Consider the following 21565-nt stretch of genomic DNA (forward strand, 5'->3'; position numbering starts at 1 on the left):
TTGGTCCATCCAATCCGTCCGAATTGATTTTGGACTGGACGGGTCAACTCCAAAACCGTCCATTGACACCCATAGTTCCATCAAACTTAATGGTCATGATCTGGAAAGGGTTGCTGTCCATCACACTACCAGCCCCTACAAGTCCTTCCCCAATGGATTTGAACTCATTTCCAACATTCTCCATGCTGAATTGAGCAAGGTATCACAAACCCGACTTCTTTCTGATAGAAAAGAATGATTTTCAGATAAATATACAGCAGCCAAGCTGTACACAGATTACTGTCACTCAAAACTGGTTGTTCCAACAAGGAAAAACCCTAGAAAAAAATGGAGAACGCAAGAAAACTCCAGCCGCTACTTCCAGAAGCTTCTGTAGGTCCTCCACTTGCTGTCGACCTTAAAACAATCAGAAAACCACCCAGAAAACACTGAGCACCACCTTCAAACTGATGTTTAACCCCTAAACCCCAATCAAACAAGTATCTCTGATCCTTCCTGGTCACTGGGCAAAAACAGAGTTCAGAAAAATGCTAGAACAGTGCACCAATCTCCACTGACCTCCAAGAATCAGGCAAAAAAGGTCTGAAACTCCAACCCTAATAGAGTCTCATTTAGCTGGCTGAGTTAAGCATACATGAGACCTTACCCCAAACCTAAACCTGCTCTGATACCAACTTGAAAAGGTTGCTGTAGCAGTCTTAGGTTTAGTACGAAACCTGTTCAGAAAAAATAGAAAAGAGAAGAACAGAGGAAGAGGAGAAGAGAAGAAAAAATTAGAGAAAGAGAGAGCAGAATGAATGAGTTATGCCACCCTCATTGTCTTTTATATATGACTCAATAAAAGAAGGTACAATGACAAAAATACCCCTGTCAACTATGACAAAAAATAACAAAACAGCAGCCTGAATCAATAAAAAATAAAGACGGGGCTACATATAACTGCATATAAAAACATATAAAAATACCAAGGGGCCTTTGCTATATCTCCACAAACATGAAGTTAAATATTAGTTTTTGTTAGTGTAATAGATTATTTGGTTGATCTGTTACAACCATTTACATTTTCTCTGAGTTTGAATTTTGCTTTAACTCATTCTATCATGAAGCTCTGAATCCTAAGGTTTACAGAGCAACTTCAGAACATATTCTTTTGTCTATAGCCTTAGTTTCTTAGCTTTGTCTAATGATTCGGAACAAGATAATAATTTAAAAAATGTGCCTATGTTTCCTTTATCATTTCATAAAATACCATTCTATATTTTGCATATTTTACAATGTTTACCATGTCTATAATTTTTACAATATCTTCATACGATATCTCCAACATATTTTTTATATTTGGACGACCAACATTTCAACCAGTTCTGATATTTTAAACATTGGTTAGGAGGGTTCTTTATGTTTAAGCATTAGAACTCCTCCTAAGATGTATTTCTCCATACGATATCTTCATACATATCCATACACTTGCTAATGTCGTTTGTATGACAATGATGTCAGTGACCCCCTTGTTTCTCAGTTTTTGAAGAGCATCTATCTGGATCTGTTTTTGCTCTGATACCAATAAGAAAGTAGTGTGCAGTGTGTGAAAGAGACAAATAAGGAAGAAGAGAAAAGAAAAGAGAGACAATGTTTGAATGAGTTTGAGAGCATTAGAAAGTGATTGTTCTTTAAAGGATCGTTGGGAGTCAGGGACTCTACAAGGGCTGAGTTACTAGCGACTATTCAAGGAGTACAACCCAGCTTGGTGTGGGGTCTCTGATTGAAGGGGATTCCAAGGTGGTGGTGGATGATTTGAAGTACTCAGAATATGTTACTTGGTGCTATAGGAACAAAATCAAAAAATTCAAGTGGCTTACACAAAATATGAATATAAGAACACAGTGGGTGGGAAGATCAGCAAATGTCTTGGCTGATTGTTTAGCCAAGCAAGGGGTAAATAGGGAGCATTTGTTTTGTGCTCAGTTGTGATTTGATTTTTGTATTAACTTCTATATTCTCCTAGGTATGCTTGTATGTTTTGATCTTTTGAATTAATAAATTCCTCATGGATAAAAACAGTATTTATTAATATGCAGTTAACTCAAGTGGGTCACCTGTAAGCTGACCCCATGGTTCAAACAATGTAACATATTTAAATGAAGACTAAACACTAATGTCACCTGCATCTGGCCCTCATAAATATCAAGCATGAGAAAAACACATTAAAATAAGAAAAGCGCATCCTCTCACTTTCCACATAATGCCCTCTGAAACAAAAGCTTTTTCCAGAAGCAAGGTGTGGAATAAAATAAAAAGAATAGTTCATATGTTTTTGGGATGATGAGGTTTTCTAGATTTGATATACACTGGACTTGAGCATTGAAGTTTCATGCCTCTTTTTTTTCTTTTTTTTCCTCTTCCTTTTTGTTGGTTTAAGTCTTCGCTTCATTTATTTTCCAGTGTACTGTTTGACTGCTCCTTTTCTATTTTAATTCAATTTATTATGTTAGTCATCCTAAGGAAAGGAATGGAAAAAAATTGCAATACTGCGAGTCCAAATTTAGGGTTTGACACTGCCAGTCCAAATTTCACAATACAAAAACAGCCCATTATATCCTATCTGAATGATAGAAATACTTACTTCATGAGAACTTGATCGTATTAGGTCAGTGAATCTGCATTTGAAACAAAAGAAGAGAGAGCTTTATGGAATGCTTTCTTGTCAGTAAAGACCAAGATCCATCCTGGTATTTTCTTTCTCCATTTCTATAATTCACTTTTCTTATATTGGTGCTTTATTAAGTTTGAACCGTGTTTAGCTCTTGTTCCTTTCCCATCTCCTGTATAATCATCCATTTATTACAGGTATTCCTATCTTTTGATAAACATTTTTATGATATTTCTTTGCAGGTGTGGAGATTGATGATTTTGTTGAATCATCTTTGGAACTACTACAGCCACTTGAGGATTTCTTTAACCATGTCTTTGTCATGGTGGTATGTTCTAGAGATTGCTCCACATTTTACATCTGAAAATTTTCAATAATAAAAAATGGAGAAATTTGCCTTTAGCTTAGGCTTTAAGATCTAAGCATGCAAAAGTTGAAGAAATTTTCAAACTTAGAAACTGCAAATATTAGAGAGTTGAGAATTGGCATCATGTTGGAAAGATGAAATTATGCTTAGGTTTGACATCTGCTTCATGTTACTCACCCAATTTCTGAGTAGAATCATACATGTTGACTTTAATTTGAGCTTTCCATCCATTATTAGTAAAATGCAACTCGAGAATATACCTGATCCATAATTATTTGATGCTTTTATAGAGGGTATCAAGCTTCAAAGCCCTTTCCTAGGGCCTTAGGCCTCCCACTCTCAATGGTTTTGTCATAATCTCTCTAATCCATTGATAAGATTCTGAATAATGTTCTGAAAATTGTAATCATACATAAATTGTTGGGTCTCTTTCCCAAAAAGTTGTCAAGAAACTGAAGTTAGGGACAAATTACATGTGATCATGAACAATGTCAATAAAGATACCTCCACCCCCATAGTTTCTCTAGATGCACTTCCCATTGGTTCTTTAATGAAGTTTATTGGGTCAATATTCAAGTTTAAAAGCAGGTCTATAGATCATCATCATCCAAGCCTTATCCCAACTATATGGGGTTGGCAACATGAATCCTGTTTTGCCATTCGGTTTTAATGTCATACCATTGCTAAATTATGGGCACTTAAATCATTTCTAATTATTTCAACCCATGTCCTTTTTGGTCCTCCCCTAGCCCTTCTAGCCCCTTCAACTTGCAACAAATAACTTCTTACAGGTGCTATTTGCGGTCTTTTATGCATATGACCAAACCATCTTAGTCTACTTTCTCTCATTTTATTACCTATTGGGGCTACTCCTGATTTCTTTCAAATGACTTCATTCTTGACCCTATCCTTTCTAATTTTCCATTCATCCATTTCAGCATACACATTTCTATGACACTCTCTTTTTGGGCATTCTTTCTTGATTGCCCAATATTCTATTTCTTACAACATAGATGGCCTTGCAACTATTTTATAAATTTTTCCTTTCAATTTAAGTGGTATTCATCTTGTCACATAAGACTTTGGATGCACCCCTCCATTTTTCCCATCCTACTCTAATTCTATGGGCAACATCCTCAATCTTTCCCTTGTTATGAATTATCAAACCAAGATAGTAGCAAAGGTCATATTCTGTTAACTCTTGATATCTAATCCTAACTGTATCCTCATTTTCACTCCTATTATTATTAAAATTATATATCATATATTTTGTTTTAGTCCTACTTATTTTAAAATTGCTTGTTTAGAGGGTTTTTTTCCCATAAACTTAGTTTTGCATTTAATCCTTCATTAGTTTCATCAATTAAAACTATGCCATCAACAAACAACATGCACTACGGGACCTTCTCCTGAATATGTTTAGTTAATTCATCCATGACCAAAGCAAATAAACAAGGGCTAAGTATTGAGCCTTGGTGCAGACCAATCGTGACAGCAAAATCTGATGCCTCTCCCCTAGGTGTATGGTGAGTTAGAGAGATGATCAAAGACTTCAAAAGGGCTCAGTTCTTGGATTTTTTCGGTGGATCTAGAACCCCTTGGGTTGATCATCGAAATTAGGAAGAATTGGAGGAGGAAGAGTCTTGATTGCAGTAGAACTCTTTATTTTTGGCCTAGAAAGGGTGCTCAAGATCTTTTAGACTTCTTAGTGTTTTTTGAAGGGGGTGGTTCAGTTTTGGAGTTTTTTGAGGTCTGTAGAGGGAGAGACATCCTTTTCTCTTGTTTCTATAGGCTCATGGGAAGCCAAGAATCTCTCTGGGTGAAGAGATAAAGACCATTTGGAGATTGTGGTTTGGGAGAGTAGTAAAGAAGCTAGTAGAGAAGAATAGAGTGTTTGAGTTTCTAGTAGAACTCAATCTAGAATATGATATTGCATGGTAGCATGTTCTTTTTCGTGATAGTGGAACTCTCTCTCAGGCACATATGCCTTTGTGTCTGAAGAAGAGAGTAGGAGGAATGTTATGATGAGGAACCCAAGCATTGAGTAATCTACTATGGTTAGCATAATGAAACCTAAGTCTGGTGGGGATAAAGGTGGTAGTGATAGTAGGAAGAAGGACAAGAAGGATTTGATTTGTGACTACTATAAGAAGTCTAAGCATACCAAAGATACTTGTTGGAGAGATATATCCAGTTTAAGTCAGAGAGATACAGCTAGTTTCCGTTCTTCATCGGGTGGATAGCAAGGTGCAACTGTACAAGTGGCCCAACAGCTAGTGATACTACTTCATTTTCTCATTTAGGTAGTTCATATGCCATTGCAAACTATGCCTCCACTACAGGTAAAAAGAGGACCTCCCTGGATTATAGACTCAGAATCCTCATAACATATAACCAATATTTCCACCATTTTTTCTTCGTACCACCTCTTCTCTGGTAGAGTCTCTATAGCTAATGGCTCCCATGTTCCCATTGCTAGGAAGGGGGTCCGTCAAAATAATTAATTCCATTACCCTACCTTCTGTACTGCATGTTCCAAGAGTATTAATCTTTTATCTGTGAGTAGTTTGACAAAATATTTGAATTATTGAGTAATTTTTTCTCCCGGTCTTTTTCTTTTTTTTTTTTGTAGGATCTAGAGTCAAACAAGACGATTGGGAATAGTTGTGAGGTGTGTGAATAAACCCTAGTTGATTCTAGGTCAAAGTAAAGAAGAAGAAAGAAGAAAGAAAAGAGAAAGAAGAAGAAGAAGGAGAGGAGAAGAGTGTTCGGCCAGACTAGAAGAGAGAATGTTCAAAAAATCACTCTCCTAGTCGACCCACTTGATTTTTATTCATAAAACTTGAGTTACAAGAAAGACAATTTTGTCCCTCATAGAAGATGGGACACATAACTTAAACTCAGATACAATAGACCTTTCACTTTCAAGAAGATACACCGGAATGACCAAAATACCCCTGACTCGAGCATTCTAACACCCCCTCAAGCTGGAGAGTATATATCATATAGTCCCAGCTTGTTACAAATGTAATCTATTCTTCCCCGAGACAATCCTTTTGTGAAGAGATCTGCCCACTGATTTCCTGAGCTCACATGAGATGTAGTTATTACCCCACTTATCACTTTCTCTCTCACAAAGTGACAATCCACCTCAATATGCTTAGTTCTTTCATGGAAGACATGATTGGATGAGATGTGAACAGCAGCTTGGTTATCACAGTATAGTTTCAAGGGTTTGTCAATTGAGAAACCCATCTCCTGTAGTAAGTTCTTCAGCCATACTAGTTCACATGTGGTATGGGCCATAGCCCTGTACTCTGCTTCCGCACTACTTCTTGCCACCACTGTTTGCTTCTTGCTCTTCCAAGTTACAAGATTGCCACCCAGGAAGGTACAATACCCTGTGGTTGACCTCCTGTCTGATATAGAGCCAGCCCAATCAGCATCTGTGTACCCTACTATCTCAAGAGTTCCTCCCTTTTGGTATAACAAACCACGACCTGGAGCACCCTTTAGGTACTTAACAATTCTCAGAACAGCTTCCCAGTGAGGAACCCGGGGATGTTGCATAAACTGACTCGCCACACTCACAGCAAATGATATATCTGGTCAGGTAATGGTCAGATAGTTCAACTTTCCCACCAACTTTCTGTATTTTCTAGGATCATCAAACTCTTCACCTGCATCCACACTTAACTTGGCATTGAGTTCCATAGGAGTCTCTGCTGGTTTAGCACCTAACAACCACAAACCACGACCTGGAGCATCCTTTAGGTACCTAACAATTCTTAGAACAGCTTCCCAGTGAGGAACCCGGGGATGTTGCATAAACTGACTCACCACACTCACAGCAAATGATATATCTGGTCGGGTAATGGTCAGATAGTTCAACTTTCCCACCAACCTTCTATATCTTCTAGGATCATCAAACTCTTCACCTGCATCCACACTTAACTTGGCATTGAGTTCCATAGGAGTCTCTGCTGGTTTAGCACCTAACAATCACAAACCACGACCTGGAGCACCCTTTAGGTACTTAACAATTCTCAGAACAGCTTCCCAGTGAGGAACCCGGGGATGTTGTATAAACTGACTCACCACACTCACAGCAAATGATATATCTGGTCGGGTAATGGTCAGATAGTTCAACTTTCCCACCAACCTTCTGTATCTTCTAGGATCATCAAACTCTTCACCTGCATCCACACTTAACTTGGCATTGAGTTCCATAGGAGTCTCTGCTGGTTTAGCACCTAACAACCCTGTTTCTTCAAGTAGATCAAGAACATATTTTCTCTAACATAGGTTGATCCCCTGTTTTGACCTCGCAACTTCTATTCCTAAGAAATACTTTAGCTTCCCCAAATCTTTCGTATTGAAGTGGTCCTGTAAGAATTTTTTCAGCCTGTCAATTCCATTGTTGTCACTTCCAGTTATGACAATATCATCCACATACACGACTAACAAGATTTTCCCATCTTTTGAGTTATAGCTGAACACAGAATGATCAACCTGACACTGTTTCATCCCAAAGGCCTTCACCATTTCACTGAACCTGCCAAACCATGCACGTGGAGATTGTTTCAGTCCATAGATTGCCTTTTTGAGCCTGCACACCTTACCAGCCTCCCCTTGAGCAACAAACCCTGGTGGTTGCTCCATATACACCTCCTCAACAAGATCACCATGTAGGAAGGCATTTTTTATGTCAAGTTGTACGAGAGGCCAATCATACATAGCAACTAATGAGATCAACACCCGAACTGAACCAATTTTAGCCACAGGAGAGAATGTCTCCATATAGTCCACACCATATAACTAAGAATAGCCCTTGGCCACTAACCGTGCCTTCAATCGTTCCACACTGCCATCAGGAAGATGCTTCACTGTATAGACCCATTTACACCCAACAGTGTGCTTACCAGGAGGAAGGGTGGTGAGTTCCCACGTGTGATTATGTTGTAGAGCAGAGAGTTCTTCTTCCATGGCTTGCCACCACCCTGGGGAGGTAAGGGCTTCCTGTACAGTCTTGGGAATGGGAACCGATGAGAGTAATGATATAAACTTGCAATGAGAAGCAAAAAGGTGAGCAGTGGAAACATAGTCTGAAATGGGATGAGAAGTACAAGTACGTTTACTTTTCCGCAAAGCAATAGGGAGATCAAGATCTGAGGGAGGAGTAGTAGCAGGATCTATCGACAGGTGCTGAAGTGGAGGAGGGATCGAAGCACTTCTGCGGGTATACACTTGAGTAATTGGCGGCCTCTCTATAGTAACAGGCATATGATGTGCATCTGCAGTAGGAATTGGAGCTACAGGAAGGGGGTCCACAACCGAAACAGGAAGAGGAACCACAGAGGGAGAAGAAGAGACCCCGACAGCTAAGAAAAAAGGAATTGATTCAAAGAAGGTGACATCAGGGCACACAAACAATTTATGAAACTTTGGGTTATAACACTTGTACCCTTTCTGAGTCATTGAGTAGCCAAGAAAAATACACTTCGTAGCTCGAGCATCTAGCTTGTCCACTCCAGGCCCCAAGTGTTGAACAAAACAAACACAGCCAAAGACTCTTGGGGTGAGAGGAAAGGGAGACAAAGTGGGAAACAACACGGAGAAAGGGATTGACTTCCAAGGATTGACATGGGCATCCGATTTATCAGAAAACAGGATGTAAGAACAGCATCACTCCAAAAATGCTTTGGGACATGCATATTATCATCAAGGACCGAACAGTTTCAAGAAGATGTCTATTTTTCCGTTCAGCTACATCGTTTTGTTGCGGGGTGTAGGCACAAGAAGTTTGATGAATTATTCCATGATGTTCTAGGTATTGCTGAAATGGTGAGGAGATGTATTCTTTGGCATTACCGGAGCGAAGTATTTTCATATGAACACCAAATTGAGTGCGTATCATCTCCTGTGAAGAAAATTGGCTCTTCTGTCCTCGGCCGCTTTGGGGGGTTCTGCTCCGCCCGGGTGGCCTCGCAAACCGACGCCCGAGCTGCTGCTGAAGTGCAACCCGCCAGAGGGGTGCTCGTCCTAGCGGCAAGACTTAGCTTGCTATGAGGTTGGGTGTCGAGGCGGGAACTGTGGCTACTGAAGTTGAGGTTGAGGCAGCTAGGGGAACTGCTGCTGATACTGATACTGGGAGACCTGGTGCAGTACGTGTTGTTGATAGAGCTGAAGTTGTTGGAACTGTTGCATTTGGGCCTGCATGGCCCGCATGCACTGCATCAAGTCCTCCAGTTGGTTTGAGCTGGCCGCTGGGGGCACGACCGAAGGTTCGGTGAACGTCGCTCTGACTATAGCAGGGAGTGGGGCGACGACAGGTGCCACTGTGAGAGGCACATTCAAGTTGGGGATTCCGTCCGCTGAGAGGGGGACAGTGAACTATCCGATACAGACAGTAGGAAGCTGGGGTTCTTCCCTAGAGTTGTCCATTTCCGTGCTTCGTCCGATGTTGCTAGAGGAAGCCATGAGCGTTGGATTGTTTCAAGGAAGAAAAGAACTGAGAAAGTTTAGAGAGAAAGGCCTTTTGAAGCGTTTCCCACAGACGGCGCCAAATGATGTAGCACAATCCGGTCACTCCTACCTGGCGCTCGCGTGGCTCCTGAGAGGTACCTGAGACGAGAGGAAAGAGGAAGAACTCCCAGGGGGTTTCCCGGTGGGAACGCTCCGATGCTTAAGTTAGTATTGTGTGCGAGAAGCAAAAGGAGAACGAAGGCTAAGAGTGCAGGTTACGCAGGTGATTCGAAGATACCTTGTTCCTTGAGAATAAGCCCCTTATAACCGAATTTCGTTGCTTTAGGCCCTCTGACTTCTGACAGGGCAGGTATAACCGCCACTATCAGTCTGCCACAGTCGTTACAGGCAAGGCTAAGGTGGCACACACGGGGCCGTCGTTGTAGGGTACGTATCTGTCAGGGACATGCCTGTTGTCCACAGATTTGTCGTCGGGTACAGCGGTCGAGCAGGAAGCCCTCCTGTGGTGTACCGAACTATCCTGAGCCGGGCTATCCTTTGCGTAACAGGCTGCCTCTAGCCGGTTGTGCCGAGCTAGCTGACCCGAGGTGCCTGGGCCTCAGGGTGTCCGGGGAAGGATCGGTGTGTTCTTGCCTGGGAGTGGCCCGAGGTCCATTGGGAGGAGCTCGGGTCTTAAAAGGGGTCGGGGCGCCCCGAACTCGGGACCCTCCGAAGTGCCTTGACCCCAGGGAGGAGGTGCGGGTAAGGCGGCTCCCGACGAGTAGTTTACTCGCCGAGTTGTCAAGCTGAACTCGGTGGGACTTTCCCTCCGAGTTATGCTCACGCTCATTGCGCTGTCATGCTGAGTCACTGTTTGAGCAAGGTCACACCCACGTGTACCCGTGCTGCAAGGTTGGGCCAAATCACCCTCCATCAGTAACCTCCTCCCAAGCCCACACCTTCAAGCCAGGACCTGATGATGGCTGTTGGACCAGCTAATTGGTAGACTAAAGGACTTGCATTTTTTTTTTCTTAGACTCGTATGCATGTCTGATGGACCTAGCCATTAGCATGTTGACTGTCCCTATGTGCCTGTCAGGCATAATTGTTCCAAAACCTCAAAAAATAAGCAGAAAAAAGCAATATCGTTATATTAGTGAAGTTAGAATCTGGAACAATAAATTAATAGGAAAATGTTAAGTATAACCATCAAACTAATAGGACCTATAATTGCTGCAAATGTGGTACTACATCGTTACATTCTATGACCTTGACAATTACTTATCATGTAATACGTTCAAAATAAGAATCTCATGTCACATGCAATTCAAGTTTTGTTTCTTTGGAGCAAGGCATTTAATACAAGGTTAGTGCAAAATCAGTTCTTCCATTGGAGTTGGTTACTAGGGGGAATTGCTTCAGCTTTGAATAATCTACACAGTAAAGGTCAACTGTGATACAGAATGTAGTTATTGTACAAAAGTGCACATTGAAGATATTCATCTTTGACTACCTTAATGGCTGGACATAGGCAACCAGACTGGCTGACTCTCATTTCATTTATTTATTGATAGATAACAGATCATTTTATTCAAGTGAAAGCAAAAATCAGAAGAAAAAGAGGCATCTTCCAAACAAAAAATATTTTTGCAATTATAATATACAAATCAAAGGCAGTTTGCATAATCTGATAGGCATGAGCAGATCACTGGAAGTTTTCTTCTTTTTTTTTTTTTTGATAAATATCACTGGAAGTTTTCTTTACAGTATATTGTTGTACACAGGATCACTGAAAACTTCTATGTTTGATTGTATGCAGGAAGATGAGAGAGTCCGGAATAACAGACTTGCACTCCTCAAGAAAATTGCAGACCTTCCAAGAGGGATAGCAGACCTCTCTGTTTTGCCTGGGTTTTAGCATTTTGACCTCTCCAGTGACAAATAAGATATTCGGCATTCTTTATGTAAAAAACAAAAAGAAACACAAACACACACACACACACACATTTTAGGTTTTTTTCACATTTCCCCTTTTTCTAACCATTATTTTGTTTTTATGCATTTTGTGAATGAACCAACCTGATTTTGCCTGTTGTAATTTTTTGCTTAAATTGGGCTCTTTCAGGTTTTGTAAGTTTATATTCACTCATCGACCATGATAATTAACATCAGTCAGGTTATTTATCCCTCTTTCTTTATTGTTTTTTGCCAGATTAACCTTTGGACTTAGTTTAGGAATTTTGCAGTTTAAAAAGGAAGTGATTCAGATTGCTTTTATGTTACAGTAAGTAATCTATCTGTAACATAAAAAAGAATGGTTGTACTGGCGTCAATAGCAGGATCCAAGAAACCAATCGAAGAGGTGCATCCACCAAATTCTTTTGAGCTTCTCCTGTAGAAGAATAGCATATAGTCTGTGGCTACAAAGTTGAACATTTAGTAGGGTTGAAGGCTGGCAAAGTTATTCATCAAAAAAAAAAAAAAAACTGGCAAAGTGGTAAACTGGTAATGAAGGCATCAACCAAAAAACAAATAAAGCAGTTGGTCATCAAAGGGATGAATTCTTCATCTTCCCACGACCACAAAGCGACTGCATTAGCTCCCCTTAGAGTTTGCCCCATAGTACATTCCAACCGTGCATTGGGAGAGATGGGATTCAATCCTCACAAAATGGTACTCACACTGTATTCACAGTCACAGCCAGCTGTGCATTGGGAATATCTCTCAATGAATAAAAACATACAAGTACGGAGATATTACCAATACGTGGTTGCAAGTTGCTTTGAGCACCATTTTGGGAGGATGGAATCCCATCTTGCATTGGGAATATCTCCCCATGACAAGCACAGCCAGCTGTGCATTGGGAATATCTCTCAATGAATAAAAACATACAAGTACGGAGATATTACCAATACGTGGTTGCAAGTTGCTTTGAGCACCATTTTGGGAGGATGGAATCCCATCTTGCATTGGGAACATCTCCCCATGACAAGTACAGGGATATTCCCAACGCATGTGGAGATGTGCTGTGGGGTGCATCATGCTGGGAGCCAATCTCAACCCTCCCACTAGACACTGCTAGCATCCTTCTACATATTAAAAGACTTCAACAATGACTAACATGATGTGATGATGCTTTGGTTTCCAACAAATTATAAAGTATAATAAACCCATTGGTCATTATCCCCTTCTGCTTTGAAACAGAAGAACTCAATAAATTAAAGCATGGGTTGGATTTATTCTTGAGGGTCACATTACCTTTAGCTATAGCTTTGTCTTTGGTGAATAAGTAGGTTGTGAGCTCTTTAATGGTTGAATCCTGAACGGCATTGTTAGGTTGATTATTATGACGCTAAATATTTTAGGGAAATTGTCTAAACCTCATTATCAGTTTTCAGCTTAAACTTGCCATACCTTTTGCAAAACATCCAGGGAGCCCCATGTCAGTAAGTTGATGTTAAATACTTAAATAGACTAACGGATGTTGGCAGATTATTATTTTACCATTTGTTCTGTTGTAAATGAAAAATAAAGCAAAACTTGATAAAAAACAACAAAAATGTATCTCAAATATTTCAGTCTAAAAAATTTTCTAGCAATTTTACATATTTAAGTAAAAAGGGAGATTCAAATAAAAAAAAAAAAAGAATGCTTTTGATTCAAAACAAACTCATCTGATGCTCCATATCTACTTGTGCAACACAACTATGGTCAAGAATTGTGATCAAGAAAAGATCTATGGTCAAGAAGAAGACGTGTGGCTATGTAGGACCCAACGTCCACTTCTATCAAATATAAAAATATGTTTAATAAGGCTGACATGCCATTTAGGGGTTAGGGGTAGTTTGGTCATAAAATTTGCATTTATGCTGACATGGACAATTTATGTCATGGTGAGTTTTAGAAAAATGCGTAAAAGTCATGGTGAGTTTTAGACAATTTCCAATATTCTATCATATAACTTTTCATCCATAATGGCTTTGCCAGGTTGTTTACTATAACGCTTAATATTTTAACATAGGACTATTTCACCCCTCAAAAGACCAAACAGGTTTCCCCTTATCAATAGGGGTGGCAATTTTTCACCCAACCCGCTGTATCCACCCAACCTACCCATTTACTTAGCAGGTTGTGTGGTCAACCCATCACCTAACCCACCCATTTAAATGGGTTGGGTTGGGTTGGGTTGGGGATAACCAATTAACCATTGGGTTAACCATTACAGATGTAAGTATTAATTCATTAGCCTTTTTTTAATTTTCTTCATTTGAATTAAATAATTTATAATTAATACATTAATTTTCTATTAATTATTGACTAAATTTAATTTTGTCTTGAATCAACACACTTCACCCAACATAAATCCAAATCAATTTGACCCGAGTTTGGACTAGTTTAATGTTGTCTGACCTGATCTAGCATATACCAATCCAGGTTGACCTGAATCCGAAATAGACCCCAAGCAGGATGGTTCAATACTGCTGGCTCTACCCGATTTGGGTCATCTGGTCCAACCAGTATTCACATAGTCTGACCCGACCCGGTACAAGCCAATCTGAGTCGGCTCGGATCCAAAATAGATCCTGGGTGGGTGGTTCGGCACCACTTGCTCTGCCCGATTCGAGTCATCCGATCCAACCAGCACTCACATAGTTCGACCCAACCCAGTACAAGCCGATCCAGGTCGACCTAAATCCAAAACGGCTTCAAGCGGGATGGTTTGGTACTCGCGTGCTTTGCTCAGCCTGGACCATCCGGCCGACCAATATCCACACAACCCGACCCAAACTTGGACCGACCCGCTTTACTTACGTTGACCCACTTCGGGTCAGTCAGTTCGGTCCCAAACCCATGTACAAACCTAATATGGTTCGGTCTAAGTCAATCCACCATTAATTGAATTGGTCCGACCAGACTGATCCAAATCTAAACGGTTCAACCACCCTTGATGTGATTAGCTTGAAGATAATCCAATTAGATAGTTCAAGTTGGTCTGACCGATTTAAACCTAAGTGGTTCATTCAAACCCGAAATCCGAACATAGTCAAATGGCTTCGCCGCTTGTGTAAAAATAACATGCATGTAATGTGATTTGAGCCTTCACCACTTGTGTAAATAGTAACTATAATTACCACCAAGCTATGACCAACTTATTTGTTAAGGGAGAGTTAGTTTGTTTTTTAAGTCCATAAATATAAGATTAATAAGTTTGAACGGATTAGATTGGGTTAAAGCGGGTTAGATGGATTGGATTGAAGCTCAACCCAAACCAAATCCAACCCAACCCGCTCAATTGCCACCGCTACTTATCAAGCTTCCAAAAGGGGCAAAAAAAAAAGACCAAACAAGTTTAGGCATTTCAACCTTGATCAACACAGCCCTCTAGTTGTGATTCTTTATGTATTTGAGAAAGAGTCGATGATATTTTTGGCTTCATGAAGCTACTCTATTGAAGAATAGCCCTCCCCATACCCTAGGTGAAGTCCCCGCTACAACCAGCCATAGACCCAAGGTTCAAAGTATCGTTACGTATTGGCCCATATTGCCCGATAGGGCTGTTCATAAGAAGACCCAACCCGACCAAACCGACCAACCCAAACTGACCCAACCCGAGTCGGCTGGGTTTTCTTCAGCACCGGTCGGTTTCAGGTTATAAAAAATCATAAACCGATGATTCGGTTCAGTTTCGATTTTCACACATAAAACCGAAACCGACTCAAACCAAACCGACTTAGTATTTAGTTCCTAGTTAGTAGTTACAACCTACTTAGTTCCTACTTAACTAAGTTGTCTCTATCCTAGTTACAACCTACCTAACTAAGTTGTCTCTCAAACTCTGCTCCCTCCATAACTGGATCCATGGATGGGCCACAAAACATTAAGGAAATGCTGGTTTTCTTTGGGAATGTAGGGCTAGAAATGAACACTTGAACATCTACTAAGTCACCACTAAGTAAAGCTGAAACTGACCCAAACTGATTCAAACCGATCAGGTCGGTTTTGCTTAACACAGGGTCAGTTTTGGTTTCAATTTCAGGTAACCCGACTAGGTCGGGTCGGTTGGAAAACATCAGTAAACCGACCCAACCCGACCTATGAACAGCCCTATTGGCCGATACATATCGTTTCGGGACCCTTCCGATACGCCCCTACAGTGGGTATATTGGGGGTCTGATTGGTTCAGGGGAAGGAGGGGTCCTAGACCAGCTCCCCTGAACCAGTTTTGAAAAAAAAAAGTAAAAAAAACAAGTATCGAAACTCCCGATACACCCCTACCAGCATATCGTGCGTATCAATATTTTGAACATTGCATAGACCTTACCAATTAAGCCAACTGGCACCTTTGAGGGAGTCCATAATTTAAAATCATATGAAGCTTAAACCTATTTTTGTGACTAGTTGAATAGCAAGTGCAAAAGAGATAAAAAGTGGAGGAAAATAAATGAATTAAAGTTTTGGGATGATTGTCTTGACGTGAGGCCAAAGCTACTTGACATTTTATATCATATAATAAAGTTTTTATACCCTAATGTGTTAAGATCAAGGTTCGAAGCATGGATAAGATACATCCTATATAGGCCTATAGGGTGCATCTTAAGGCATGGGCATGTGGTACAGCCGAATCCGTATAGGTGGTCATCACTATGTCATTGAGGATATGATAGCAGACAATGGTCAACTGGTCATGACTACCATTAAAAACTTCTAATTATCAGCATAGATCAATGAATTGTTATTCTATATTCATCCAACCTTTTATATTTATAGATATCTCCCATGAAAATTAAAAAAATAGTTTTTAATATGTTATAAACAACATTCATTGCAAGAAACAACTATAATACTGATCTATGAATGATCTATTAAACACACTGGTCTAAGCAAAATTCATGCCAAAAATAATATTTTTTTCTTAACTTTTAGGAAAAACAATATTAAAAACTATTTATTTTATATATTTTAAATGATTTTCATAGTAACAGATAATCATAGGATGAATCTATCAATCATCCACCAAACTGATTGATCTAACAACAATCTGATGTGTTTTGTAATGAACTTTAATAGATAAGAAACTTAAACATTGTTTGATGTTTTACTAATAAGGTTATTGTATGATATCTACATGTTTTTGGATTCTTGATATTGTTAATTATAATGTATCTCTTCATATAAATTATTGAAATGTACATTTTTATATATTTATACCTTATTCATGGTTATTTCAACCTTAAATTTAATAGGTATTCAACAACAAAGTTAGTTTTGTTTTTGAACAACTACGACACTAGCAAAATTGTATTGTTTTTGCCGGCATGGTAGTTGTTTTGTTTTCAAAAATAAAACCAACTATGTTGTCAAAGACCCCCATTGTTATTGATGTATTTGTGGGATTCGTAAGAATTTCCCTAATGTAATCAAATATATCTATATTTTTTCACTATATTCATATTATTCATATATAAGCATCCTAGTATGATACATGATAGTATGATACTGATATTTTGAACATTGACAATGGTTCATTTGTTCTCCAATCATTCAAGCTTTCTATTGTGAAATAAACATAACAGTGCTTAAGGTTGCACTTGAAATGATGCAAATAAGTGTGAATGCAAATATGTAGAGTGTAAAATGGTCCATATAAATTGTAAAGTTGGGTTAGTTTTGCACTAACAAATTTACCTTCTTACCAAACAAACTTTTAATTATAATGGATGCAAATATGAATTCCAAATAAAACATATGCCTTTTTATCAAAAAGCCCACTTGAATGAAAATTTACCTCTTTTTTATTGATGTACTTTTACATCTTATTATCAATGTAAATATGCATTGAAAAATGTACTTTCTGTCATTTGTCGATGCATAAATGTAATGTTACCAAACATAGGCAAAAGTGAACCTGAGTGCAAATTTACCTTGAACCGGAATTTACACTCCATTTGCATTGTTTCGTTTGGAATCAATGTAAAACGACATCAATGTAAAAATACACTAATAACATTTTACACTGAATCGTGAAAGTGACCGTTGCTTTTTGAAATACACGATGGGTGGAAGAGTAAAGTTTTACATCGATTTTATCGATGTAATTTTTACACTGATTATCAATGTAAAACTTTATGCTTGATGAGCCCACTCCATCCAAATGCACACAAAACTGAACCGGAGTGGAGTTTTATGTTGACCATAATTACATGGTCCTTCCAAACGCCTACAAAACCGAACCGATGTAAATTTTACATCAGTTCTTGATTTACATCGCTTCCAAATGCAGCCTAATTATTTTCATTCTCCACTGAGCAATGATACAGCCCCATAAGTTAGAAGATTTATCATGTAAGTGGTTTCACATGATCATCAAAAATTGAATTGATATAATTCCATTAATCAACCATACAACCTCCATTAGAACTAGGGCTGCAAGTTGTTGGGTTAGGTTGGGTTGAGGCCAATCCTAACCCAACCCTAAATTCTAAACCCCAATCCTAACCCTAATTAAATTCCTTCAACCCTAACCCAACCCAACCCAAAGTCAATTTCGGGTTGGGTTGGGCCCAACCCAACCTTCTTCTCATCCCTTAAAACCTCATAAAATTTTTCGATTTTAGATTTTAACTCAACTTTCACTACATATATTAATCCTATGTTTCATTAGTATTTGTTTGTTGATGTTTTTTTTTTTTTTGTTCTTTTGGTATGAAATTCAGAAAAACAAGTATTAGAAATGACTATAGTTTATTATGAGTTATGACTTACGGTAGATCTTTCTTAGGTGGCAAACAACTAGAGGAGATGAAGAATAAAATTTTCAAAAAACATAAAATAATGTTATCAAGGTTTTAGTCTTTCTGATTAGGATTAAGTGAAATGATTATCTTAAAAGAGATGCATGATACTATATGGTGGGGGTTATACAAATATCATGCATCTGAACAAATCAATGTATGTAATATATTACATATAACATATACTTATATATGACATGTACTATAGAGTCGGTTCGGGTTGGCTAAGGGGTCAACCCTAACCCAACCTGAAGCAAAATTGGGTTCATGAATTTCAACCTAAACATCAACCCGACCCGACCCAACTTTTTTCGGGTTGGGTTCGGGCTAACCTGGTCCAAGTTGCAGCCTTAATTAGAACCAAGGGTCTCTCCTTAAAAACCATAAGGTTGGTATGAGGTGCCTAGTTCTAAATGACTTGTATAAGAAAGAGTGGTCTACCTTTTGCCTTTCTGCTTAATGAATTCTCGAATTCTCACAATTATGTCATGTTGGAAGAAGAAGAAGAAAAGTAAGATTCCAAAGGACATTGTTTAGTTGGATTTATTCTCATCTTAGCTGTATAGATTAGCCAAGTATTCCAAATAGAACTTAGTATTATGTCAAAGAATCATCACTTTTCACCCTTGAGAAAGGCATATAGCCACCCCACGTAACTAGAGAAATACCATTGGAATTAAAGCTAAATCAAATTATGTGTTATATACTTATGTTTTTAACTTTAGATGTTTGATTTGATTTGCTAGTGGCCATTATTCTGTATAATGACAAAATCTTGAGCTGACAAGCATGAAAATTGAGGGGACCACTTTATGTGAGAAATGCCTATCTACCCTTCCCTTCCCAAGACTCCAAACAGCTGAGACCAACATTGGATGATGACCTTTTCATGTTTGATTTGATTTGTTAATTAAAAGGGAAAAAGACATTTTACAAAATTAATACTAATACAAGTTAGAAATTGATGTTGGTGATGGAGTGAATATTGTATCACCACTTGAACCTCATACCTCTAGAGGGGGAGAGGTTTCTTTTTAGGAGGGCAACCAAGCAAATGTAATTCCCACCGGATAACTTCCACCCATGGAAATGCTAAATCCATTTTGGGAAGCCAGGTTATGGAGCACAATTACCAACTCCACAAAGAAAACGTGGGCAGCCCTAGATTTGAAGGAAAAGATGGGAATAAGTCAGTAACCAAGCCTAAACGCTTGGGCAAGAATTGGTTCCATTGGCAGTTCACATTTATATTATATTACATTATATCAGAAGGTGCCCTATGTGAAAAAGAAGGAAACCTAGGAGATGTGTTTTTGTCGGATTTTTGTTTGGTCAAATACCCATGTATCTAACCATTAGATAAAATTAAACAAAATGCAAAAATTTTCAATAGGAACTTGCTTATATGATATATTCATCATATCAAATAAAAATAAATGTGGTAAATAAGAATTATGTTATTAATGATGAAAATGGTTCAAATATTTTTAAAATGTTAAGAAAATAGAGAATTAATGGCTAACCCTTAACCCATTAATCAAGGGGTTGTATTGGGTCAGCCACTGGTTTAAAGGGTAGCCAGGCCTTAAATCGACCCCTCTGAACTGGATTCAAAAAAAAAAATACCGATACTTTGACCCTTGCCATTAACTAGGTCAAATGGTTCATCAGTTCAGTCAATCAGGTCATCAGATTATTTACCAAGTCAATTTTTTTCCTCTTAAAAATAAGTGATTGTGGCGAAATTGGCCCATAAATCATGGTTCAAAATATTAATACTTTTGATACACAAAATTTGCATATCAAGAGTTTTGTTCAATGGAACTCATTTTTCAATGTGTTTGGTCGGACAATTTATCATTTTACATGTCTTCTCATGTAATGGTATTTAAAACAAATAAAATCAGTTATCTTTTATTTTCCTATTGAGCGTATTGATAATGCTTAAAAGTGAGGCATATTGTATGATATGCAATGATACGTTACGAAATTTTAAACCTTATCACATAAGAGGTGACAAACTGGCCAATCTTATTGATCAGTTTGAAAAAAAATGATTTTCATTAACTGAATTATTGAACCGCTAGTTACATTGTTAAATCCATGATTCAACAAAATTCCCAAATCCAGATCTGATAGACAGGTTTGAGCCACCTATCCACAACACTTCAGAGTTTTCAGAATTTAGTTTTAATGGTAATCAAATGCATCTTCCTCAGGACAGGTAGCACAAACCTATGATATTACTCATGGTTTTTAAAATCGGACCAGACAGAAAAAACTGAAAACTGGTTATCAAACGGATTCCGTTTCACATTTTTATTTTTTAAGTCAGAACAGGCCATCCAACCTGAAAACTGGTCCCATAATGATTTCTTATCCGGTCCGATTTTAAAAACCTTGATTTTACTAGCACTAATCATTATTAACAGATCAGATTTCTAACTCCCTCCATATGAAAAACAAACTTTCCAGTTAACCCTTTTTTTCAGATTTATTTTTGTTGGAAATGCGCTTTTCTACCTTTACAATAGATAATTAATACTTTTTTAATTTATCTCTTTTTGCGATACCTGAATGTTTTCCCTTTTATCCACCTCTTTACATACCAACCTCTGCACGTGCAAATCTTATCAAGTTAACACCCACATAAAGATAAAACTAACGAAACGAACGATCACCATTTTGCCGACCCAGATTTTTTTATTATCATTACATGCCCTTTCCTCTATAATTAATCTCTAGTTCCCTACCTTTCCACATATATATCCTCTCTATAATGAGAAATCTGAGACCCAAACAAGGAATTAGGAATTTCTCATCTGCCTTTTATTTTTTTATTGCAATGCCCTAAAGGATGAAATGGCTCTCTCTCTCTCTCCCTCTCACATATATCCAATCCTCTCTATAATGAGAAATTTGAGAACCAAACAAGGAATAAAGAACTCATCTGCAATTTATTTTTTTATTGCAATGCCCTAAATGATGAAATGGGTCTCTCTCACTCTACATGGGCCTACTCCAGTGGAAAAGACATAAAATAAAATAAAGATTTTCGGAAAAGTATGGACTGACCCATTGCAGATTTTTTAATTTCACTACAGACCTATGAACATTTAAAATGTCAAATATCCTTCTCTATACACTAATATCTGTCTGTGAATTGACATTAATTCCAAACTGGCACCTATCCCAACCGTACTTTGAGTCAAAAAAATTCTGACCCTGGGCTGAACCATCATTCTCCCAAAGATTTTTGCCTCCTCTCTCAATAAATGGGTGACAACTGAC

At 38.5% G+C, this 21565-nt stretch overlaps 1 protein-coding gene across 1 annotated transcript in view; it reads left to right on the plus strand.

Annotated features, from left to right (window-relative positions):
• The window catches only part of EDD1 (glycine-tRNA ligase), a 169039-nt gene extending 157569 nt beyond the window's left edge, over nt 1–11470 (plus strand). The window contains exons 34-36 of the mRNA XM_088895870.1: nt 2648–2729; nt 2893–2978; nt 11302–11470. Coding sequence (XP_088751996.1) covers nt 2648–2729; nt 2893–2978; nt 11302–11400 — 267 coding nt within the window. The 3' untranslated portion in view covers nt 11401–11470. The remainder of the gene's footprint in view (nt 1–2647; nt 2730–2892; nt 2979–11301) is intronic.
• Nucleotides 11471–21565: the final 10095 nt, after the last annotated feature.

The sequence above is a fragment of the Nelumbo nucifera genome, chromosome 1, assembly GCF_055504915.1.
Source record: "Nelumbo nucifera cultivar China Antique chromosome 1, China Antique-T2T, whole genome shotgun sequence".
NCBI lineage: Eukaryota > Viridiplantae > Streptophyta > Magnoliopsida > Proteales > Nelumbonaceae > Nelumbo > Nelumbo nucifera.